The following is a 24,667-nucleotide window of genomic DNA, read 5'->3' as shown; positions in this document are numbered from 1 at the left end:
TAGAGTTCATTGAAAAAAATTGGTATGTTGTAAATATATTTTAATATTTTCATGGAACTTGTCCTTCAAGAAAGAAAAAAATGTTTGCTCTCAAAAAGAGTAGGATGTGACGTAATGACATATGTGTATGTCTGAATACGTGTTGACGTTTGAGGATCAGACCCCCGGATGTATGGATGTTCTGCTGATGTGTTAACTTCAATTAAAGAACTGAATCAAAGAAGACCTTTGTCGTCCTGTCTCCTTGGAAGCCAGATATTACATATTCTCATGAAATACCAACTGCTATTCCCGACGTGTCTTGTGTCCGCTAACAGTTTGCAATCACTTTGGACACATTTCCTGGAGGCTACTGAAGATATGTTAAAATGATTAGAAGATATTAATAATTACATTATTCTAATAAAATATCAACTGCTGTCCTAGATGTGTCTCATGTCCTGTGGAGGTTTACAATACATTTGGGCTCACTTTGTTCCATGACCTGGAATCTTCAGATTAAATACTTGAAAAATATTACGAAATTATGAATAAATTATAATGACACATTAGAAATATGGACTTCTTACCCAGATATGCCTCATGTTCCCTGACGGTTTATAATAACTTTTGACCCATCTGGACACATTTCCTCGTAGCTATTGACGAAAGATATAAAATAACGAATAAATTATAATTTATTCATAATTTATTTTGTAATTGTAATACAAACTTACCCTCAGTCGGCGTTCAGTCATTTTTGCGTAATTTTCATTGTCCTTTCTACTAAAATTGTTTATTTCATGACTGGTTATTTCACGAGGACATTGAGTAAATATATATTCATATCCCTAATATTATACTTATAACGCTCTATTTATGGTCATATATCTTTATGTAAATATATTCGTTAGTATGCAGACTGGTTTTGCCTAGGTAACTGGGCAGTTATGCAGTTTTTTGAAACTTCATCTTCACACAGAAACAGCTTTCAACTGTAACATGTTGTCAAATACACATTTAATGACCATTGTCACATGAAAATATATTTATTGAACGATTGTACGTTGTGTTATAAACTGAAAGCTCTTTTAATCATGACTGGTTACGTGACCGTCATTGTATTGAATATCAGTGCGGAAATTATGGGACGTTCGAGAAACCAAATGAGACCTACAAATTCCATTCACTTCTTAGTTGAAATACATTTAATGTGTCCATGAGTTATTGTTTTTAACCGACACCGGCACAAGTGCATGCCCATGTCGAGTTGTGTATTTTAGCATCCTTTGTGCACAAGCGAAACGTTTGTTGTTATTGCCCTTTGTTATTGTTAAAGTGGAGAGATGATTTTTCCCCATGTTCCTACATGACTGCAGTAGCACAACACTAGTGCTGCAATCCCCACATCGGAAGTGCGAAGTTGTACCTGGGAATGATGTCTTAACTCAGTTCATTGCATTCCAATTATAGATTGTGGAAATGAAGATGGTAATGTCCATGGAAACTAATCTCACGTGTGCCTCGTCCAGATACAACCCGCAGGATGAAGAAGAAACACAGTTTTGTGGAATGTGTTTGTTTCTTATGATGTGTTTCATTGTTTCAAAGCTTCAACTTCCTTAGGTTTGGGGAGGCCATCTTGTATAGCGTACTCAGAGTAGTGATTATTTTACCACTTTCTGACTTGGAAATCCTACATTGGGTGACACAATGGAGGGCAAAACTGGTAATTTCCCAGTACCAAGCTTGGCTTGGAATTGGCTAATAACCTGAAATATTTAAAAATGTAACAAATGGAGAATCAAATTACATTGATGGCCGAGCCAGACCACCTTTCTGCATGTTTGCATGTTCTCCCTGTGTGTGAATCAAATTATTGAAACTGTCTACACACATATAAGGCAACTTCATGGATCTGCTTTTGTGAAGACTTTTAACCAAATGAGATCACACACATGTCGTACTTTTATCTTTTATTATGCTATATTTAGCAGATCAACAAGAATGTCAATTAATTTCACATTCTGTATTTAGCAATATGCTGCTTTATTGACTAGTGGTGTGTCGCATCTCGTCAAGATGATGACCTTTCATACCAGGGATGACAACCCTAATGGAGAAGGATCAACTTGTTAGCGGAGTGGATTAAAATCTTGAGTGAATGATGAATAAAACGTCGCACCATGGGAATACTTGCACTGTTTAAGAGCCTCACTGAAGCCTTCACATAGACTCAAGTCATTCTGGTTGGTGGCACAGTCCAGGAACTGTTTGACCTCGAAGTGGCAGGGACCTGGTTGGGCTGCTGCAGGACGTGGAGGTTCCTACAATCAAGGACAGACATAAAGTCTTCTCCAGCAAGATGGATGAAGGACACGGCACCAAAGATACAGTGGTGATGTACACCACAATATACAGGACACTTAAAGGTTTTACTTGTTATATGGAGGAAAAAGAGCAGAATAATCCACTTCACCACAGTGAAGCAGCTTGGAGAACACACTGTCAGGGTGGGTTTTACCTGGTACACAGGTTTGGCTGGTTCGGAGCTGCTGCTTCCACTAAAAGCTCCAGTGAGGGCACCCCCAACCACATGACCCACAGCAGAACCTACTGCCACACCGGCAGCTGTGGTAGCCATCTGGGCCATGAGGCCAGGCCCCTGTGATGGAGCTGGAGTCGGCGCCAGGGATGCTGGAGGTGGATGTGCTGGGACTGGAGCATGGGATGGAGCTGGGCTGCAAAGCAAAGTGTCCAGTGGTTTAGATATAATAACACACAGATGATTCCTCACCAGATGACATTCCACCCTAAATGAATGAATTTTGAATAGTTATGGCACCAATTATTAGCAATTCAGAAGTATTGTTTACCTGTTTTACCCATTATTTTGTCATTTTTTCTGTTTTATAAGCAAATGCAAGTGTAAGTGCACAGAGGTTTATTTGAACTGACCCGGACTACTTCCCATGACTGAAGATAAAAGGCTGAGGAATATGATGGAATTGTGTATATGTGCATACATATGCTAATCTATCTTATTAGAGAGAGTACCTTTTCCAGGCAATACATTTGAGTAGAAGAATGACAATAGATATGTTGACCACGACATTTCGGAATGATTAAGATTTAAATTAATAGAGTTATTTACTTGAACCACCTTATGACCACTTGCACTGGTGCGTAGGCGCATTTCAAGGTAAACGCGAGAGCGTCACAATTTCATGAACTTCGCAGATAAAAGCTGACTGACCTGGCAGGAGCTGAAGAGCGGCTGCGGCTTCCTCTCGCCATCTTCTTCACGTTTACTCTCGGGTTTCTTTAACTTGATTTGTGTTAGAAAGTGTGTCTGCCGCACAGCACGAACAGGACACGCTTGTGACCACTGACCTTGTGTCTCACAGGCTTTAAGTAACAACTATCGCGAGATCACAGCGACACTTCTTTCTACCGCTGCCGTGTCAAGCCACATCCTCCTGAAGCAACAATTTAGACATTAATACATTGTCATATTCCCTGAGATGACAGGTTTCAGTTTTGAACAGTCCAAAATCCCAAAGTAAGACACAAATACACACTCAGAAACAAATATAAAAACTTAAGAAACATAATCACAAACTTAAGAAACACATTTACTGCAAACGTTTGAAACACATATACGAACTCTGAAACAAATATGATTTTCTTCTTGGAGGTTAGCATCCCTGAAATGAAAAGTCATCGTGCAGGATCAGAAGCAACTGTGGGTGCCTTTCTCCCTGCCTTGCTCCCCTGCCTTGCTCTCAGGACTCTCTTGAGATTTGGGTGAGATCCGTGATCGCCTGGGCAAGCTCAAACTTTATGCTTTCTGGTCCCAATAGAGGCAAGATCAACGTCTATACACTCACACACACAGCTCTACACAACATTTTTAACTTTTTAGGTTACTTTTTGTTTTTTGTTTTTTTACCCTTTTTAAATTGGCTTTCATGGCAAGCAGAGCGCAAATTGCTCTGTGTTACCATTTGTCCCAACTGCTTTGCCGTAAAAAAAAGTTGACGATAAGGAAGCATTGCGCGTGCGCGCGCATGCGTGCATCAACCGCGCAGCTTTTCTAGAGCTGTTGGACTTGACAGGATTGACGGCCTTTAAGTGGCTGCATTTGACTAACACACTGTGAACTTTCTAACGTGTCTGCATGATAAGGATTTTGTTGCCATCCGTTGCTGCCTGGGCATCGTAGCCATCATCGTATCTTTCCTAATATATAGTATATTTATACTCGCGACAGGGATGATGTCAACCATGGACTTCCACTCACAGGTCGCCTCCATCTTGGAGGTGCTAGCTAATGCTGCCGTTGCAGAAATCTGCAAACTAGTGGACGACGGCTACGCGGTGGTCCAGATGGAAATGACACAGAGCCAGAAAGATAACGAATGTCTTCGGCGGAAAATTAAACTCCTAGAGCTGCAGGTGACCAGATACCGGGCGGAAAGATTAAGAGGCGCTGAAGGTTCGGTCCACAGTCGGTTCCCAGGTGTGCGTGTTACACACCGGCAAAGTCGGGACCCACTTACAGGTGTGGCACACTGAAATATCCATATTTTGCTTTTTTCCCGCTTAACTATGTGTACATGCGTTGCTTGTCAGATATACATTCTTAAATGTACCCTGATTTGAGTGGATGATATTTTTTTTAATTCATCATCTGCCAGGTTCCCTTCTCCATGGCAGAACACGGTTTCTCAACCGTGCCCGTGCAACTGCTCAAAAACCCGTACCTATCGTACTGGACCAGGACCCTGACCAGGAGGTGGTAACCACTACCAAAATGGAGGTAACTCTAACTACAAATCTGATGATTGAACACTGATGAGTGTTTGATCAGTGGAATATTTTATTATTTATTTTTTTTTTATGTGTCTTTGCGCTTTTAGTCACCAGATGCTGAGGAAGAAGAGGAGCTTCGTATTGTGAAAGTGGAAGGAGCAACACAGTGTGGCTCCACCAACACAGAGTCTCCACTGGCCTCCTCCATCGGCTCCAAAGGAACAACAGATGCTTCGAAAGCTGTCCACTCGACACCACCCTCCCAGAGTATCAGCAATGTCCAACCAACCACATCTCAGCTTACAATGGAGGTCAGTGGATCTGACGGCCTCACCGTTGTCAACAAGGTACCAGACACTGATGGCAGCAGAGGCGCAAACCATGACTTATGGGGAAGTGGTTCTTTTGAGCATTTGGAAACTGCAATTAATAATATCAGAAAAGAAAATGTTGCCTTTTCAGGCGTGGATCCAACCACGTCAGATGTGATAGTTATTGATGAGGACGCTTCATCAGACAAGGGGACAAAGGACAATGGATCATCAGTTAATGGAAACAGATCAGCAGTCCTAAGCAGTAGCAATCCAGGCACTAGAAGAGAGACTCAAGATCAAACTCCAGGAGCTATGCTGTGGTCTGTTGCCCGGCCAGGTAGCAATATGTCTGGAAATCAGGCTACACCAGCAACAGGCAGTCGTTTAGCAACAACTAGTAGTCGTGTCTTTGCAGATGCAAACCATAAGAGCTGTAGGTCACGCTGCCCTGTGACACAACCTGAACAGAATTCACATTTGACTGGCTGCCATCCAGCTCTTTCCCAGGTCAGTGTTGGGGAGAAACCACACTGCTGCCCAACATGCGGGAAGCGCTTCCTCCTGGACTCCGACCTTCATAAACACATGACCAGACACACCAGGGAGAAACCATACATGTGTGTAGTGTGCGGCAAGAGCTTTGTGTGTCAGAGTCAACTGGATATGCACCATAACGTCCACACTGGTGAGAGACCATTCAGCTGTACCGTGTGTGGAAGACGCTTTTCTCATCCCAGCAACCTCAGGAGACATCTCAAGATCCAACATTCAACGCAGGGATACCACAGCAATCTGAAATGAGACTAAGCCATGGTTTTGGCACTAAAGACATTGAAAAACATATTTTTTTAAAAAGATTTTGTTTACCTGGGTATCGACTGTTCTAAATAGTGTTTTTATATTTGAATAGTATATTTTTCACATGACTGTGAAGCCGATTGTCTGCTTGATTTGTACTGTATTTCACTTTCTCGTTGTTCTTCCACATTTTTTCACTATCTTTTTATTCAGGTTTTGAAGCCACAATAACTGTAAAAAGGGTCATTCAAGTCATGTCATGTCGTGCATGTGAGACGTCTTGCTACTTCGACTTTTCATTTCAATCAGCGGACACGTTCAGGAAAACGAAAAGTTGTCCTTATTGTATGTCAAGGCTTATCAGATGGCTGATAGGGTGGACTCAAGAAGCGTCTCTGATGTTTAGATTTTGGTTTTAATTGAATGTACAAAATAATGGAAACACCTTAAAGCTAAAAAAGCTTTAAGGTGTTTCCATTATTTTGACCAACCCCTGTACATCTTCATTGTTCCTCATTACAGAAATTTCAGGAGTTTAAAGTTGCACATCTTATGTTTGCTTGTAGCTTTATTGACATTTTAGGTCTGTAGACTCATCAATATGTGGCAGCTAAAGGTGTCGAGCACCCCTGTAACACATTGCAAGTTTGTTGTGTGCCAAAACTATCCCCTTTCTGTATGACTAAATAGTAAGGTAGCAATAAATGCTTATAGAAAAAACAGCTGCTACCAAACAGATTTCCTGTTGTAAATTCCCTGGTTTAAGTGCTGTTCACAAACGAGAGATTACACCTTTAAAAACATAAAACGACAGAATGAAAAAACTCAAACTGATGAACGCGTCTGTGAGATGTCGGTCTTGATGCTTCAGAAGCAACCATCTTGTGTGTGTATAGTTTGGAGCAAAAATCAACTCTTTACAGCAGCCCATTTTTCTGTCTTGTTTAGATCGTTTCTATTCATTACATTGCTCAGGTCTGTTGTCTGTGGTTTACATTTTCACTTCAGTTTCATCATTTATGATCCTCTTTCCATTTTGAAGTGTTGACATTTGTGTTGTTTATTTAAACACTGATGGTATCCCCTTTCTTTTTTACTGAACTGGGAGAATATGAAAACAGAGAGGGATACAAAATGGACAAATGCACAGCAGCAGTAGTAGTAGCTGCAAGGTTATTATGAATGTCTAGAACACTTGCTCAATATAGATAATTAAGACTCTGAGTAATCAAACAAGCACGTGGTGGTCCGACTCGCTCACGACTGATCAGAGTGAATAAGGGATTAAAGTCGTGTGGAAGTCAGAACTAGCGCACATTCTTGGTCTACAAAAGCTCAAGCAAGCAGAATACATGCTGCATGTGAAGGAATCAAACCAGCGCCAATTAGCAGCATAGGAGCGTTTCCGTTCTAGCAAAGCTCTCGGGAAACTTTAACCTAAGAAAGTTGTAACAGATGACACCTGAGGGTGTGATTACGAACCTGTCAGTGTACTCTACAAAATGTGCAAAGCAGTACTAACAAGCTGTTTGGAAGGACTACATGCATATTACCCAGTTTGTTGTTTTGCTCAAGGATTACCCAATTAGAGGTGTTAAAATGCAATGTAGTGTGTTTCGGTGGGCAGGATATTTACCTGTCTCCTTCAGCACCTGCCATTATGAAACCCAAACCAACCCTACTGTGCAAGAGTAGCAGACCTGGTATGACGTGATGCGAGTAAATCTGAACCTCTTGCCTTGCATGCTATTGTGATTTTCTTTTCTCGCCGTTCTTTGTGCACTTCATTTTGTCTTTCCTAAGAACTACTGAAAATGATGTCATGTCTACTTATATCAATAAAGTTACACTTGGCAATGAGAACGATACCCAGAATTGCTATGTCACTTTACAATTAGTGAACAACACTATCAAAAATGATCAACTGCATTATTAAATTAAATTTAAAAAATGGTTTCAGTTCAATTATTTCATGCACAGTGGTCTTCAAGAAAAGTTGTTGGGAAATAAGAATGAAACCATATCGAGACGACTCTTGGATCTCCAATGTCAAGCTGTCCAAGTGAGACATGAACAAAATGATTAGAAAGCCATGATACAAGACAGTTTTTAAGGCTTGGTGTGGTCTCACTGGTTACACCCTCTTTCTTGGTTTAACTGCAGTTTCCCGACTTGATCCACAGGCAGAGAGGCGTGAGAGAGCAGCTCAGTGTGAGAAGAGAAACATCCAGGCTACACAGGTCTGATCCGGCGCTGCAGGAGGTGTGGATGACCAGACAGTGAGAGGGTGAGCTGAATTTTAAACCTTCGTAGTGTATGGATGTTGACGAGTCGTACAGTTTTATTAAAATATGTGTTCTAAGTGTTCAACAGAGAGACACTGAAAACAGCAAGAGTTGTTAGTGCCCACGTGTCTAGATTACCTACTCTAATCTGGATTACACTCCTCATTGGCAGTTGTTCAGAAGTGTCTCTCTGATTGTCTCTGCAATTTAAATGATCTCGATCAGTTTCTGAACAGTACTGTTGTTTCCCCATTTACTAATACAGAGACAATGGAGAGTTGTCTACAAATAATTGTCTCTTTAACAATTGGGAAAAGTGTATTACAGCAGTAGCTGGCTAGCTTTGCATTAGGAAGGCTTGACTCTGAAATTAACATCTCTTCTTTGTTTTGTACAGATTTCCCCCCACTACAGTAATGTTGACATGTATTTTAGTATTCTAAATTGTGAGCAACCGCAGACTCTAGGTGTAAATGATGTGCCACAAACGAGAGATTCCAGTTCTCTCTCCTAAATCAGCCTAAACCTGTCGCCTTGTTGAGATAGACTAATGTGGTTAACGTCCCTACAAAAAGAGGGTCCTTCTAGTCTATTCACCATTTAAAAACTTTATTCCAAAAGCAAATGTCTAAAAAAAAAAAGTGTGTAATTAAAATGATTTTATTAGCTCATTAAATGTATTGGGTTGTATGAACTATTTACACTATTTATTGGAGTAAAGTAAATTAACATTCATTTAGAATTTGATACCTCAATCTTTGTTAGTTATCTTTTCATTTGATCTATAGTGCGTGTGTTCACTGGTACAGAGACTTGTCACAGTGTGCATCTTTTACCCCCCTCATTGAGAAACTGGTTTAACCCCTCTTGCTTCCTTCATCCCCTCCTCCGATCCACTCGAATGGCCTGCTGACAGTGCTCAGGGGATAGAGAGTGCTGTTTCACAGATCTTATCATTTCAGTCTATCATTCCCTCAGTCCCTTGGTTTCCAAACACTGGTTACATGTGACCAATGATTTCTGTTTTGTTTTGTTTTGTTTCAGTGTTGCCTTGATTTTGGCATGTCCTCTTGTGTGTGAGTCCTGTCCTTTGTTGTGTCATGTGTTTTTATCGTCTTTTCTCCAGAGTAATCTAGTAGTTCCTGTGTCAGAACCGTTTCCTTGAAAACCCTCATGTATTGCAGGTTGTCCGTTTTCTTTGTCAGTGAGTTCCATGTTTTCCTTCCACTATTGCAGTGTACATTTGTCTCAGTGTGGTTCTAGCATATGGTTGCCAGAACTTGCCTCTTCTCTGTGCATCCGCATCAAGAGTTACTTTAAACATCAACATCAACGTCTTTGGAGATGATCCGTCAATACCACGTCCAAGGCCCCTTTGTGTGGGACCAGAACCCCAAAATGTCTCAGTTGGAGATAAAGGATTATTTAGAAAGTAGCCGTCTGTAATTGCTGCTGAGATTGTTCTCCTCTTCCAAGGTGGATTCATTTTTTCACAAAACAAACACTTGGGACTCCCACCAGTGTTCACACCATCCTCAGAGGGAGACTTCCACTGGAGTGGCACCTGCAGGACACATGCAGTCAGACATGCCTGGCTGTGAGATGGACCTGAAGCTGCGCTACAGACTGACCCTGGTGTCAGGGATGGTGGAGTGTCTTTGCTTTGCAGGAGTCGTGTTTGGTTACGCATCGCTGGTGTTTGTTTTGAAGGAGGAAGGATACTTCAGGCAGCAGTGTGACACTGCTGTGAATGCTTCAGGTGAGAAGTAGGGTGATGCTGTTTGACGACTGACACAATAGCTAACGTTCTAGGGAAATAAGAGATAAACAACATTGGTTTAACTGCAGTTTATATTGACCGATAATGCTGTGTCGACTGCCACAGCATCCAACATGAAAGCTATTTGTGAGCTACAGAGTGTTGACAGATGAGGCCACCAGATGGAGAGCAGAAAATTACATTGCTAGATGTCCATGTGTATATCAAATGGGAGAGTTATTTCACTGCTTCCAGCCCGTCAGGGAAACACTGAAGTCACACACTTATCTCACTTCCACCCTGAACAGACTGCACCCAGCAGGATGAGAAGTTCTCTCTGGTTTTTACTGTCGCATCTTTTCTCAACAACTTCCTCACGTTGTTCAATGGCTACGTTTTCGATCGCTTTGGCACCTTGGTGACCAGGCTGCTGGGAATGTAAGTCTTTAATTGCCATGAGATGATCAGGGCGTCTGCTTTAACAGCAACAACAACTATGTTTTCATCTGCAGATCTCTCTACACCACTGGTACTCTCCTCATTTCATTCTCCTCTGCAGGTAGGTACGGGATGAACTCTTGAAAAACATTCCATGACTGTCATGCTATTATAGAAGGTATTGTATACTGAAATCTGGTCATCATATTCTTCTGACATATTAAGGATTTCATCCGCAAACCTGTGACTACAAGAGAAGTGGAATGATTTAAGAGACACTTGAGAGACCGTGATGAAATGTTTTTCTAGTCTGCAGTGATCTATGCAAGGGAGTCTGAATCGCTGATGCAAACAACTGAAGCTGATGTGCATTGTGGCAAGACTACTCTGGCATCTGATCCTCAAATGAAGTCATGTACAGCAGTCCTAACGGCAGCCATGAGAGCCAGTGCGAGTGTGCTCAGGTGTCTCCAGTCATCACCCTGTGATGCTCAGCTGTGACTGCATTGTCTTGCTGAAGAAAAAGTGGCTCCAGAATGCACACTTTACGAAAAAAACACAAAGTGGTCAGATTCATGGGGGTCATTTAGTCATGAGTAAGAAAGGATCAAACTTAATGTTTGCGAGAAAGTTCGGTTATCCGGGTCATCATGCCACAAAAGGTTTGAACATGGAAACAGACCAGGTCAAAGAAAACGTTTCACCTGCTATCCTGAAGGCTTCCTGCTGCGCTGGTTCAGGCTTTTGTCAGTCTAATGGAATGAGACAGTCCCTCTCTACCCTGGAAGAAACTTGAACTATGCAAGTACCATTACCATATTGACCCCTCCCTGTAATGGCATACAAATATTTGACACTTGAATGATTATGTCAATAGAGTAGTCATTACCATCTTTGAAATTTGTTATTGCAAACCTATCTAATGTGTACTTCAATAGACTGATTCATTTGTTGCATATTATTAGCTGCTAAAACAACAGTACAGAGTAGATCTTCGACGCTCTAGAAATGTGACGTTCCTAATCAAATGTCATTCACAATACTGGCGAATTGGGAAACCACATCGCCAGCCACAATATATTAGCCTCTGCACGGTCACGCTGTGTTACCACTGATCCCTGGGGAAATCCTTAAAAAGCAGTAGCTCTCCAGTAAGTCCACTAGCCTCTGCACTCATCTGTCAAAGCGACCATTTATGTGCACGAGCAGTGGAGTTGATGCACACAAATGCACAGATGTCTTTGTGACCTAAATTTTGGCAGCTGTTTTGCTATGCAGGCATTTCAGAGGTGTTATTTCCTGCTCTCTCCTGCATTGCTGTGGGAGGAATGTTGCTGCTTCTGAGCAACATGCAGGTACAGTCCATCCTGATTTTGTGCAGCCAAATGTATACTGATCTCTATTGACTCTGTGTGAAGGTGGGAAACCTGTTTGCTGCTCACCGCTCTACCATCATCACCCTCTACAACGGCGCATTTGATTCCTCAGCTGCTATTTTTCTCATCCTCAAGGTGAAACCACCAAACCTTTTTAGGGATATAAGATCAGGTCATGTCAACTTTTGGAAGAACACTGAAAACTAGGGCTGTGATGACTACTGTACTTTTGTACCCTGTCTAATGCTTTATAAATGTGATCTAACATGAAATGAAAGGAAGGAATTGATGAGGATTATTTATTCATCAGGACAAAGGGATTTTAAATTAAATGCTGCTTTTTTTAATATTAGTTTTTTTATTGATACAAAATAGTCATGTATATTGTACTAGCTGGGTTACATTGTATGGTTGAAGTATGTAGAGGACGAAGAGAGCTGCCGTCCCACACTATCACAGGTCAAAGAATTGTTTAATATGAAATCATCTGATCTATGGATTTATATAAAGTGTTGGGAAGAAATAGTGCTATAGATTGGAATTAAAAGAAATCAATTTGGGTGGTATATTTTTGCAGATTTTCCATCTGTCAATATCCAATTAATTTTTTGCTAGCAGGGGTGCTTTAAAATCTCTTCACCTTTTTTGGTAAAAAGAGACTTTAAAGTTCTGGTCTCACTAGTTTCTTAATATTTGAAGCCTGAGCTAGTCAAATGTGAAGAGCTGAACTGAATGTTTCATTTGCAATGGACTAGCATTAACTGGGAAACTTTCACTCCTGCTGGTGTTAACCTTATTCCCTGAGAAACATTCATAAGATCTCTGGGATGGCACGACCTGGATTGGAGATATATAGAAGTAAATTATCTGTGTGTACACTGACAATTTACCCTGCAGCAAGCCAGGACACCTCAGGATGGTTGGGATTTCACCTGAGACAAATTGACAGTTGTGAAGGCCAAAAGCAATGGTGGACAACCTTGCTAGCCTAGCTGCCACAAGATATGGTTAAGGAACTAGATCAGAGACCATTAGTCACTACGCTACTTATGGATTAGTAAACAAGAAGCACAGCCAAGAAATAGAAGCATTACCTGTTCTAAATCTAGAAAGAACTGACAGTTCCAGTCCTCCTATCAAATGCTTTTTGATCACCGGATATCAGTAATTCTTGAGTATCTTTGCGTGACTCAGTGTTCAATGCAGAATTTCAGAAAAAAAGAAGTTGATTTTATGTAATTCTATGACACCGATTAAGATTTCTGGTGAAAATAGGAAAATTGATAAAGCTTCAAAAGCAGTTCAAATTAATGAAATATATTACATATTTACATATATTATATATTACATATATTTACATTTAGCAAATGAGTCATGGTCATGAATGAATCAGTTAAAATGAAGAGCAACTCAATTCTCTGACATGAATCGAGCATTAACGGGTGTGGCAACAGTGATCCAGGACACATGCTTGATGAAGGGATGTCACCCCACCCTGCCCTCACTCTCCTCCTCAGGTTCTGCATGAACATGGAGTCCCTCTTTACTCCTCCTTCCATGTTCTGTCTGTCTGTTCTGTGGTTCACCTGGTTCGCACCTTCCTGCTGCTGCCCCGAACCCGAATCCCCTATCCACTGCCTCAGAGCTACAGCTACGGGTGAGAGAATGGTTTCTTGTTCGAACCTACTGAAAGATTTGCTCATTTTGGAAATTACCGATTACCGGTACTGTAAATACAGTTGTATTTTGCCTGTATATACATTTCAGACTCATCAAGGTTACAAAGTGCTTTACACCGAAACAGAATTCACATCAACATGAAACATGAAACAATCATGCATGGCATACAGCAAGAACAACATTAGGGACCACTGACAACAACAGAGAGGTAACAAAGAAAAAAAAAACCAAGAGGAGATTGAAATACAGTCTGGCAGACAGTGAGAGAATAAAATGAAATTCCCATTAACGAATCCATTTAGGAGACAACATCAGAAGAAAAAAAAAAGTTTTTAAAGAAGCCACAGACTTAGCTAGCCCTATCTCCTCATGTTCCAAAGTCGAGGCACTTTGACGGCAAAGGCTCGGTCCCCCTCTGATTTCAGCCTCAACTTTGGAGCGATTCGAAGGGATCTGTCTGAGGATCTGAGACTGCCAGATGGCTCACAGATGTTAACATACCATAGACGTCGCTGGGAGCTAAACACAGACACTATTTAAAAGTTATTAATCAGATTTTAACATCTTCAAATTAATTCTTAAAAGCAGAGGAAGCCAGTACACAGAAGCTGAAACAGGGGTGATGTTGTCCTCAGTTAAAAGCCTAGCCGCTGAGTTTTGGACCAGTTGGAGGCGGGAGAGAGATTTTTGGGAGGGATGTGTAATAATCTAGGTGGGTGAAGGGGGGTTGTTCTGGGTCCGGGGGATTTAGTATTGAAGTAAGCAGGATGGTAAAGTGAACTCTTTTGTGCTTCACAGAGTTACCTGTGCCAAATCGGACTCGTACAATGTGGAGCATCTGGGGACTGAGAAGGATGCAGTGACCACAGCTCTACAGTCTAGAGAGGCAGAAGCTGAGGAGGAGGTGATGATCAAAGACACATTAAATGGTATTTCAATCCATCCTCAAACTGGCATGAGCTTATTTTTCTGTCCCCTCTAACACCTGTTGCACCCTGTTTTCTGGAAATTAATACCGCCATCTGTTGCGGCAGCTCAAGCACTCTCCACATACTCACATGCATGCATTCCACTCTTTCAGAACAAGACAGCATAGATATCTGTCCAAGTGCTTTACACTTCACAAGCATCAAGTCATTCATTTATGCACAGAGAGCAGGAAGCACCAGCTGAATCGCGGGTTAGCTGTCTTGCTCAGAGTGTGCCTGAACAACACCAACGCAGGTGAGATAAGAGCAGCAACCTCTCAGTCAGTTTGGATGCGCTCCTCTATTTTCTTCAGCAACATTAATGCTGCATGTTTGCATCCAATCCCAGGCAGAAGACGTAATGCATCGGTTGCCAGTTGCATACACAGCCACTCTCTGGGGAGGGACTCCAGTTTCTAGGATGTTGAAGCAGTTACTCGATACTTAATTGGAGCCACTTGTTGGTTTGTGTGTTCAGTGAGAAGCTTCTGGAGTTGTGTGCTTTCCTGGCTCTTTGCAAGACACTTGGTGTGGCTGTCCATCATGCAGCTGAGACACTACCTCTTCATCGGCACGCTGAACCCCATGCTAAACCGCCTCGGTGGAAATGACCCGGACCTTGGTGACTCACACGTTGCAATGTTCTGACTTACTCTTTTAATGCTCATCTCTTGCACTGCTCTGCGCCTCTCACAGTGAGCCAGTACACCAACGCTTTTGCCATCACGCAACTGTGTGGGGTTCTCTGTGCACCGTGGAATGGTCTCATCATGGACCGACATAAGGACAAACCTTTGGCTCCAGGTTAACTTCCTCTTTTATACTATCTTTCCATCACATGCTATTCAAGCAGTGCACACTCTTTACGGTCAGTTCTAGGTATGGACAAATAAAGCATGTTTTAGCATGAAATCTGTGCTCAAGTCTTTGATGATCAATCATTAAGTCTCTTAATCATAATTTCTGTCTACTTCGAGAACATTCCTGAAGCAACTGAACTCATCTGTATGTCACTGGTGAGCAGGAGACACAGAGCAGGAGGCCGATCTGCGCTCCTCCAGCCTCTCACTGCTGCTCACTGCTGTGCAGTGCCTGCTCTTCTCGGTGTGCGCCTCCATCCCCCTTTTGAAACTCCAGTACATCACCTTCATCCTGCAGGTGCTCAATCGCTCCTTCCTCTATGGTGGAAACGCAGCCTTCATCAGTGTTGCGTGAGTTAAAAGCACACTCTCACACAGGTTCAGAGGAAGTCAAGCTGCCAAAATCATAGTCCTGATTCACCAGGTAGCACTTGTCATTGACGGTCGTAATACAAGATATGCATTGTTTTGTGACGTTACACTTCTTTTGCTCGGAGATAAGGAAAGCAACATGTATACCAATGTTTTGGGGTTTTTTTTGCAACAGTCAAGTGTTCTAACTTTGTAAGCTGTGTGTTGATTGATGACGTATTCCTGTGATGCAGTTTTCCAGCAAACCACTTTGGGAAGCTGTACGGCCTCGTGATGTCCATGTCAGCAGTCTTCTCTCTGCTGCAGTATCCCTGTTTCGCACTCATCAAAGGGCCACTGGGCGGAGACCCCCTTATTGTGAGTTCTCTGTCATTCTGTCTGGTATTATTGTATATAACATGCTTATTCCAAACATCTGCACCACATCTGGGCTTCTTTGATCATGGGCATGTTTCAGGTCGATGTCACGCTGACGCTGCTCACTCTGGTCGTCTTCATTCATCCCATCTGCGTCTTCTTCCACTGCAGACAGGGTCACTGCCAAAGGGATGCCAGCCAGGCCAAAGATACAGCCTGAACATTCCATCATACACATATAAGCCTGCTAGATGGAAGTGTCATCTTTTGCAGGTGCCCTTTCAGGGATAGCTGATTTGCCCACCTGTTTATCTCACTTTATTCCCACCCTCCAGCTGCCTTGATTTCTATCTTCATTGTCTACACCTCCATTCTTCAGCCTGTCGGTCTACCTACTGTATGTGCACCTCCAGCCCTCCATCCACCACCAGCCTTGCTGTCGCTATGACTATTACTCGACCTGTAATTCACAACTGTTTATCAGTTACTCTCACTGTAACGAGATCCCGCTGTTGTACTCATCCCACAATGTCTCCACTGATTTACAAGTAGGAATTAGAGTTCAATAAATATTTGAAATAAATTGTACTTTTGTACAGTCTTGTCATTAGCAGCAGACACGAATTGTAAAAATCCCAGGTGGTAAAGTGGACTCATTCTCAAATACTGACTTCAAGTCCTCCACAAGTGATTCAAAATACAAAAACTTTAATCATGCGTACACAGCAAACTACAGCATCTAGTGTATCAGCAAGTTCCAAGGAGACCACCAGACCTTCGGCACACTAAACTACGAACGAGTTGGGAGTGAAGAAACTAGTATGAAACCTAAAAAGAAGAACTTTTTAACCAAATGTAAAGAAATATATAAATGACAGTTTCAAGATACATTTTGGTCAAACAGTTTCAAACCTCTACCTTTGCACTTTGATCAGAGTGACCGAAGGCACAAGGTGCTATGGAGGATGGGTGAAACAGTTAAGAATCATGGTGCAGAACATATGAAAATGGGTTACAGGTTAAACAGAGGGGAATGTATGAAAGTAGCTACTTCTGGACATCACTACAGTCTTTCTTCATTCTTCAGTGCAAGCTGACCTCCCTCAACAGTCATATGGTTGTGGTGCAGGAACAAGATTGTGTCCAGCATCTCTGGAGGAATGTTGTCTCTCCTGAAGGACGATGCTCCTGGTGCGTTCTGTAAGAAGTAATGTGCTGTGTTACTGATCACAGCCGGAGCAGCCAGAAAGACTCGCGCAACCTTTGCCAGTATTGGGAACTGAGCTGCTTTTGTCCTCCACCACTGCACCGGCTCCACCCCCAAAGATGCCCCCTTGTCTGCCCTAAAGACAGATATCTCCATGTCCACTGACTCCTCCACAGAGTTCTCCCGTCTCTTGGGTGTGGAAGAGAACAAATCTCCCAGCAGGAACTCCATCCCAGACAGCCCAGTCTGTGATGTTGATTCATAGTCCGAATCATCTGCTTGCCCCGGGTCACTATCGTCATACAATTCTTCCACCACTTTGACACCAATTGGACTGCAATGTTTTAATCTCTTGCTACGTCTCAGTGGGTCGCTGTCAGACTCCGACTCGGGTGATGAACTCCTCTTCCTCTGGATTTTGTTTTTCTGCCTGACATGCTGTTCCCTCACAATCCTCACAGCTTCTTTTTTTAACCACTCAAACGTTTCCTTCTGCTCCTGAAAGACGGAAAAATACATTTAAGTTGGCATGAATCATTACTTCACAATCAATTATATCTTATAATCTCCAACTGGTAATGTGGATCCCAGGTGGTGCTGGTGTCAGACTTGGCTGGTCGAGTTGGATTCAAGATTTTTTTCTTATGACTCCATGAACTAAGTCACAAATGTTCTGGTTGAGGCATTAGAACTAGCTGTGCTCCACTTTCAAACCTTGTTAAGCAGCAGCTTCAGTTCCAGTGACTGTGTCCTGCCACATTTTCTTCTAATTGTTGACCAAGACACACTTAAATCTCTAGTCACAAAGTTTACATTCCATGATTCCCTTCAGTACAGTATGACACAAGACTATTGAAAAAGTTTATTCATAAATGTGAGAGCTTCGACCTTCAAACTCACCCTTTCCTCCATGAACAAGAGCCCATGGAACTGAGGGTCCAGCGCACAGGCCACACACAAAACCCTGTTGATCTCCGGGTGGTTATAGCAGCTTGTTAATTTCTGTCTTATCGTTGACTTCACCTCCTTCATGAGAGGGGACGAGTCCCCAGACCTGGACACCAGGTGGCGGGAGAGGAGGCCAGTCAGAATAGGCTTGAGTAGACACAGACGGGGGTGGTCCTCCTTGGCAAGGGTTCGACAAGCCACATCTAGAGGTTTGAGAATCAAACAAAGGTCCTCAAGAATCTTCCACTCCGAACGAGGCGGTACCAGCCCCGACGGCATGATGCTGGAGGAGAAGTGACTATTTGATGAGGTTGACTCCCAGTTGTCTTTAGCAAAACCTTCAATCTCTTTCACAGCATCACATATGCTGGTCCTGTGTTTGGTGACCGTACTGAGCACAGGAAAGAGGTTATTCCAGGTGGGCTGGCTGTGAGCCCAGGAGAACAGCTCCGCGTGCTCATGTTTGGTCAGCATGGGCAGAAGGTTCTGGAAGTTGTGGGGATAAAATCCGATAAATTGAGAGGATAACTGGACAAAAGTGGAAAGGAGACCCTGGAAGTGAGCCAAGGTGCTGGAGATGACCGGGTGAGCCATCACTTCATCGATGCAATTTTGAGTAGCACTGTAGAAACATGGCACAGAGGGAAGTGCCTCACTGGATTGGCCGGGTTCGTGGCAGCTCTGCTCATCAGGAGTCCTCGAGTCATCTCTCTCAAGAAAGGTCGTGGAATTTGGGTGAGGGATACTTTCTGCAGCCTCATTGCCCTTCTCCATTTTTATGGACCTAAATTGCATCTTGTTTCGTCCTTCCCCTCCCACTACTATCAGACTTGGTTGGGAGATGCCCCACTCCTGAGCCATAACCTTCACTTGGGCTTCCACTGCCTCCAGGCTCACGGTGCAGTCATTTAACTGCTGAGTGGACAGCGTGAGATTCTGACAACTAAAGCATGGGTCGATGAAATGAGCCCACAGGGAGAGGTACTTTACAACTTTGCCTTGCCAGTTATGGTTCCAAATATCCACACTCAGCGTGACAGAGTGGGGTACATCTCTCACACTGGCAGGTCTTCTGGGTTCATCCTCGATTGGAGCGGTGTGGTCCAGCATGATGTTGACTTCTCTGCTGTCAGATCTCCTCTTCAGCAACTGAGCCAGGCCCGTCTTGCCCTTCACATGGTGCTCTCTGAGCAAGACCTCCAGGAGGGACGGCAAGGGCAGCAACTTGTAGTAGGAGGGTAGAAGCGTGTTGATCAACTGTTTGAAGCCCTCTCCTTCCACCAGACCCACAGGATGGAGGTCCTGAATAAGGAAGTTGGCAATGGCGTCCGTCACATTTGCTGGTAGTAGAATGGTCTGAGTCATCAGGGCACCAGGGTTTGAAAGCATACGTTGTTGACCTGTGTCAATTCAAATACACTGTGAGAGTCAAATACATCTCTTCTACCCCCACATCACTATTCATGGAGCTTCAGAACTAAATCACCACACAACTCCACTGACCAGGTCTGATGATTCATTGTGAACAAGGAAGAAAACCCTCTCTGTTTCTACTGTCATATATTTTAAACCTGTTTTTTTTTTCCAGAGAAATCCCACACAAGCTCATTAAAAATGTAACCATACACAATTCCAAGATATTGTGTGGGTGAATGCATTTCAGGAGATGAATGACAGTACATCACATGTATGGATGCATATAACTAAAGAAATTGCATATTCTTGCTAATCTTTTTACTTTAAAAATGATGAATCCTTTATATAATTTAAGATTGTATCCTTTAAATCGTTCAGAACAAAATACTGTCACAAAATAAAGGCCTGCACCTGCAGTGATTCTGATGTTGGAAACACACATCACACAACTATTCTATTTTAAAAAAATACTTCAATAATGATACTTCAAACTAACTTTCACGTGGCAGAGAAGCAGAGCTCTTTAACACAACGTATAACGTAGTAACATGTAATTATTTATGCTTATCAATAACAGAGGATTTTCGGCGCAATCCTTCAACTTACTATTGGGACGTCGGGCCACACACTCGGATGGGCCCTGGTAGTTGCTCGGCCTCGCACTTGGGTAAAAAGCAGAGTGCTTGGCCTTCAGGTGATACTTGAGGCTGGAAGTACTCCGGTGGTACGAGAACTGTTTACTGCAGAAGGTGCAAAGAACAGCGGCTCTATCCACTGTTCCATCGGAACGAATTTTGAACATGAACAAGCCGTCCAAGGGACCGATCAACGGCCTGTCGTCGACCTCCATCATCCACAACTGTTAGAGACGGTGGATACAGCTGCAGCAAATCCCGCTCGACTCACCGACGGTAGAACAGGCCATCACTTAGCGTTAATTTGTCATTAGCAACTGCACTCCATCAAATTTAGAGTATGCAGCCAAGGTGCGCGCGCTTCAAATATCTATATAACGCATTGTTTTAACGCCGATTAATCCGAGCCATTTAAGCCCCGCCTTTCGATTCACCGGATGTTGCCACACTGGTCACGTGACAGGTGAGCCTAGAGGTTGATCATGGGTATAAATCAAACAGACATACTCTGTACATTTTGTAGAGACATTCGCATTCCGTCATTGCGTGGCAGCTCCTCGGAAGCCTCACAGCGTTCTGAGCTGACGCTATGCGTCATTATACTTTATTATACTGTACTTACTATACGCAGACGTCGAGCTTTATATACCAGTCTTAGGCATGTGACACCTGATGAAATGTTACAAAGAATATAACCAAATCTAGTAACGCACACTAAAACCGTCAAGAAAGTACAACTATTACATTTTTTCGTTCACCAAATGGTCTGTCTTCGCTCTCTACTGACATCGAGTGTGCAAAAACATAATTGCAGCTACATAAATCCAAGATTTCACTTATAAGAGTAATACGATTTTTTTTAACAAAAACAAACATATAGGTACTCACATTATATCACGAAAATGGTAGGTCAATGCCCACACCAACCACCACAAACACGCACATGCACACGCTCTCAAATTTGATACCTGTACCACCCAAAACCAAATGGCAAGTTGCTTACTAAAATATGCTGAGTGACTGAATGAGTATCAATATTACCAGAGCTCAGACTGAAGCTTCATTTTTCACATCAGGTAATTTCTTTCACACAAACACTCAACAAGCTTCAACACATGGCTTTATCTGACACACCCACTTTTGATCAGCACGTAGTGCTTAGAAGAGACACAGAGTAGCAAATGCCACCACCTTGTGAGTGACTGCTCTTTGCCTCACCTTTGGCCTGGCTTGGCTCCCTGACACTGTTCTGGGTTCTGATCTGGTGTTTGGCGATCAAGTGGTTCTGGATGTCGTCTGCTCCTTTGGTACAGCTCAAGTGATCTCCACAGAGTTTACACACCACCAAACTGTGGTCCAGTGGGCGACCTGCAGGGTCCGGTTCAAACCCCACGAAGTACCAGCAGCTGTTCGCTCTGGCGTTGGTGCTCACCAGTTTCTCAGTGCCAGGCATGAAATCATACTTATCTGATGGGTGTGAGGTCAGAGACGGCAGGTGAGAGCTGGACACCAGGGCAGAGATGTTAGTTGAATCGATAATTGTCTCTGAGTTGGACATCGTGGAGACTTCACTGATAACTGGCATGGGACTCTGTGACTGGCTGCAGTCAGACCACAAAGAGGAGCTGCTGGGCTCTGGGAGGGTGATGAGCTGAATGTCCTGCAAGAGGCGCAGAACCGACTCTTTGTCTCCAAGTTCGCATTTCACATTCTCACCTGTGCATCAACAAAAGAAAGATAAGCACACTAAGGAACCGCTTCATCACTGCAGCCATCATTCTACAATTGCCTGCTTGAACATCACCATTTGACACGAGAAGCCTCTACTTATTACAATGTCAAGAGTGCTACAGTGTAAAGGAATCAGCCAGGTCTGCGCCAAGGAAACACCAGTGCTAGCTGTTGGAACTTTGTATCAGCTGCATCATGGAATCAGCAGGTCGGTCTGTTGGTGGATGGAGCGAGACATGATGTCCCAGAAGTGCAAGTCTGGGGAACGGGCGGGCCAGTCCATAACATCAATGCCTTTGTGTTGCAGGAACTGCTGACACACTCCAGCTACGTGAGGTCTAGCATTGTCTTACATTAGGAGGAACCCAGGGCCAACCAGCATATGGTCTCACGAGGGGCTTGTGGATCTCATCTCGGTACCTAATGGCAGTCAGGCTACCTCTGGCGAGCACATGGAGGGCTGTGCAGCCCTCCAAAGAAATGCCTCACCATCACTGACCCACTGCCAAACCTGTCATGTTGAAGGATGACTCTGTCATATCCGACACATGTGAACCTGCTTTCATCTGTGAGGAGCAAAGGGCGCAAATGGCCAATTTGCCTGTCTTGGTCTGGCAGTGATGTGCCATCCTGGATGAGCTGCACTGCCTGAGCCACTTCTGTGGGTTGTAGACTCTGTCTCATGCTACCACTAGAGTGAAAGTACCGTCAGCATTCAAAAGCAACCATCAGCATCAGAACTGAGAAGTGGTCTGTGCTCACCACCTGCAGAACCACTCCTGTATTGGGTGTGTCTTCATTTCCACCTGTTGTCTACTCCATTTGCACAACAGCGTGTGAAATTGATTGTCAATCACTGTTGCTTCCTAAGTGGACAGTTTGATTTCACAAAAGTGTGGTTGAATTGGAGTTACATTGTGTTGCTTAAGTGTTCCCTTTATTTTTTTGAGCAGTGTATATAGTCATCAAATTTGGTTTGTATGAAAAGCAGCTGGTTAATGAAAGTAAAAAATGCCTTCCGACAGTCTGATTTGTTCCAGTGAGGCCATTAGAGAGCTGAGAGGGTACAGATCCAGCACATGAGTGTTATGCTGTGTAGGGATTTGCTCAACTCTAAAATGAATTGTAATGGAAAACAGTCGGACAGTAGACGACAAATGAATCCAGTCTCACCCATCCCCAGGCCCAGGAGGGAGGCATAGTCCTTTCCAATCCAGACCCGAAGCTGTGTTCCCTCAGCAATAGGCTGCGACACTCTGTAGTAGATACGACGGTAGAACTGGAAGACGACCAGGTTCTGATCCTCCTCACTGCTGGTGTATGAGACAAACCTGCGGGAAAGACATGAATCCAAAAACATATTCCAACGAGTTGACTGCAAACAGAACAAAAAGTCACCTCCACCTTAAAAACTAGCTTCATAAAAGCCTCCCTGTGACGGTCGCTTGTAGTGATGAATTGCACACACGCAATAACCACATTGCCTGGGTGATAGATCAGTGTATTCCAGTTTCTTGTTGTGGACAATTTTAAAGCTAAAAAACTCTTCTGGCTCTCAAAGCAACGTAGCTCCCACTAACGCGAGTGACAAGTTTGTTCCAAGGAAAGGAGTAGTTTGGAATTGTTTTGGGTTTACAGCAACAGATGAGGAGCAAGTGATAAAAATAAATCAGAGCTTTTATTTTCACGCCATATCAACACGCCCTATGAAATAACAAGAGAGACGTACTAGGACAAAGTGAGAGGCAGTCTATTTAAGGCCCAAGACCACGGCTTCACACAACCACCTCTTGTGACCATTAAGTTTAGGCTGATGAAGTCAGGCCACCTTCAAACTAGACCATGGAAGCCACAATAGAAAACTGATAACCAGCAGAGTGGTGACGATACTGATGAATGGTGTATGGAAATAAGCAGCTCAAGTTGGAGTCTAGCGCCAACAGCAGTGGTGAGACATGATCAAAATTTCACCTCATCCAGTTGGATTTATCTTCATCAGAGGCGTCCACGTAAACAAACGAGGCGTCGTCCCTGATCTGAAATGGCAAAACACAGAACCAATGACATCCATTGAGATTGTCAAAGTGGACAGCCAGCCTTAAAATGGGAAGAAAGTTCACTGTTGTAGCCTAGTGTGGGAAGATCTTTTTGAGATGTCTGGTCAATTCAGGAAGCGGTTCTTTATCAGATTTTGCTGGTTTTACATTTCACTACTGTAGCAAATGAATTTTCCCAATTAAATATACAGGAAAGCAAATGAAGTGCGCAAGTTTACAAATGATAATGCGTGGGAGTGATCACAGAAGTAACAATGGAAGTAGGCGACATTTTGCAAATTCCATCGGATTGTCATCTGACCACTGCTTGTTGCACAAATACACTCAGACAACAGTATTATTATTGACACAGTGTTCCGAAATGGCTCAGTACATCAAATCAGTGTATTGCTCCATTAGCAGATGGGTGGCAGAGGTTTGTGTACATTAGCTCAGTCCTGCAACCAACAGAGAGTGCCATTTCACAGTTAGCACAATGCATCAATCTGATTCAAATTGTGATCACTAAGGACCACAAACAAGAGTGATATTAAAAAAAATCTTTAGTTAAACTAAAAAAAAAGATTAAAAAAAATAATTTGGAACACTTTCAAGTTCCAGTACCACGTATGATATTATTGATAACTAGCAACTGCATTGTTTATTTTTAATAAATGATAACTGTGGAATTTG

At 43.0% G+C, this 24,667-nt stretch overlaps 3 protein-coding genes across 7 annotated transcripts in view; 1 reads left to right on the top strand and 2 right to left on the bottom strand.

Moving 5' to 3' along the window:
• Positions 1-1,942: 1,942 nt before the first annotated feature.
• On the bottom strand, positions 1,943-3,384 carry LOC128754395 (coiled-coil-helix-coiled-coil-helix domain-containing protein 10, mitochondrial-like). Its single transcript, XM_053856985.1, has 4 exons — positions 3,236-3,384; positions 2,504-2,720; positions 2,165-2,306; positions 1,943-2,092 (listed from the first exon to the last, which is right to left on the bottom strand). The coding sequence occupies exons 1-4, from the start codon at positions 3,274-3,276 to the stop codon at positions 2,073-2,075; spliced, it is 420 nt and encodes a 139-aa protein (XP_053712960.1). The 5' UTR covers positions 3,277-3,384; the 3' UTR covers positions 1,943-2,072.
• Positions 3,385-4,074: 690 nt separating this feature from the next.
• Positions 4,075-16,533, top strand: LOC128753642 (equilibrative nucleobase transporter 1-like). 2 transcript variants are annotated; one of them, XM_053855523.1, is made up of 16 exons: positions 4,075-4,543; positions 4,680-4,801; positions 4,902-5,105; positions 8,090-8,193; positions 9,668-9,950; positions 10,259-10,388; positions 10,463-10,509; positions 11,667-11,743; positions 11,807-11,899; positions 13,282-13,421; positions 14,243-14,373; positions 14,891-15,034; positions 15,109-15,216; positions 15,437-15,570; positions 15,878-16,001; positions 16,102-16,533. In XM_053855523.1, the coding sequence occupies exons 5-16, from the start codon at positions 9,767-9,769 to the stop codon at positions 16,290-16,292; spliced, it is 1,503 nt and encodes a 500-aa protein (XP_053711498.1). In that variant the 5' UTR covers positions 4,075-4,543; positions 4,680-4,801; positions 4,902-5,105; positions 8,090-8,193; positions 9,668-9,766; the 3' UTR covers positions 16,293-16,533. The 2 variants fall into 2 exon arrangements, with proteins under 2 accessions (XP_053711498.1, XP_053711499.1); XM_053855524.1 differs by having other exon boundaries at positions 15,437-15,623.
• Positions 16,355-24,667, bottom strand: part of LOC128753640 (uncharacterized) — a 9,855-nt gene continuing 1,542 nt past the window's right edge. For 2 of the 4 annotated variants that reach the window (XM_053855519.1, XM_053855520.1), the window contains 5 exons: positions 23,910-23,974; positions 23,112-23,269; positions 21,426-21,923; positions 18,109-19,556; positions 16,355-17,706 (listed from right to left, as the gene is read on the bottom strand). In XM_053855519.1, the coding sequence (XP_053711494.1) occupies positions 17,065-17,706; positions 18,109-19,556; positions 21,426-21,923; positions 23,112-23,269; positions 23,910-23,974 (2,811 nt within the window). In that variant the 3' untranslated portion in view covers positions 16,355-17,064. The remainder of the gene's footprint in view (positions 17,707-18,108; positions 19,557-21,425; positions 21,924-23,111; positions 23,270-23,909; positions 23,975-24,667) is intronic. The other 2 variants (XM_053855521.1, XM_053855518.1) reach the window with 2 other exon arrangements.

Source organism: Synchiropus splendidus, chromosome 2 (assembly GCF_027744825.2).
Source record: "Synchiropus splendidus isolate RoL2022-P1 chromosome 2, RoL_Sspl_1.0, whole genome shotgun sequence".
NCBI classification, from domain to species: domain Eukaryota; kingdom Metazoa; phylum Chordata; class Actinopteri; order Syngnathiformes; family Callionymidae; genus Synchiropus; species Synchiropus splendidus.
This window is presented reverse-complemented; position numbering and strand designations above follow the sequence as displayed.

Coding starts and splice junctions, on each gene's coding strand:
- LOC128754395 (XM_053856985.1), bottom strand. CDS start 3,276: ATGGCGAGAGGAAGCCGCAGCCGCTCTTCAGCTCCTGCCAG. Junction 2,307..2,503: donor CAGCCAAACCTGTGTACCAG/GTAAAACCCACC, acceptor CCTTGATTGTAG/GAACCTCCACGTCCTGCAGC. Junction 2,093..2,164: donor ACAGTGCAAGTATTCCCATG/GTGCGACGTTTT, acceptor CTTCTCCATTAG/GGTTGTCATCCCTGGTATGA.
- LOC128753642 (XM_053855523.1), top strand. CDS start 9,767: ATGCAGTCAGACATGCCTGGCTGTGAGATGGACCTGAAGCTGCGCTAC. Junction 11,900..13,281: donor CTATTTTTCTCATCCTCAAG/GTGAAACCACCA, acceptor TCTCCTCCTCAG/GTTCTGCATGAACATGGAGT. Junction 15,571..15,877: donor ACATCACCTTCATCCTGCAG/GTGCTCAATCGC, acceptor CCTGTGATGCAG/TTTTCCAGCAAACCACTTTG.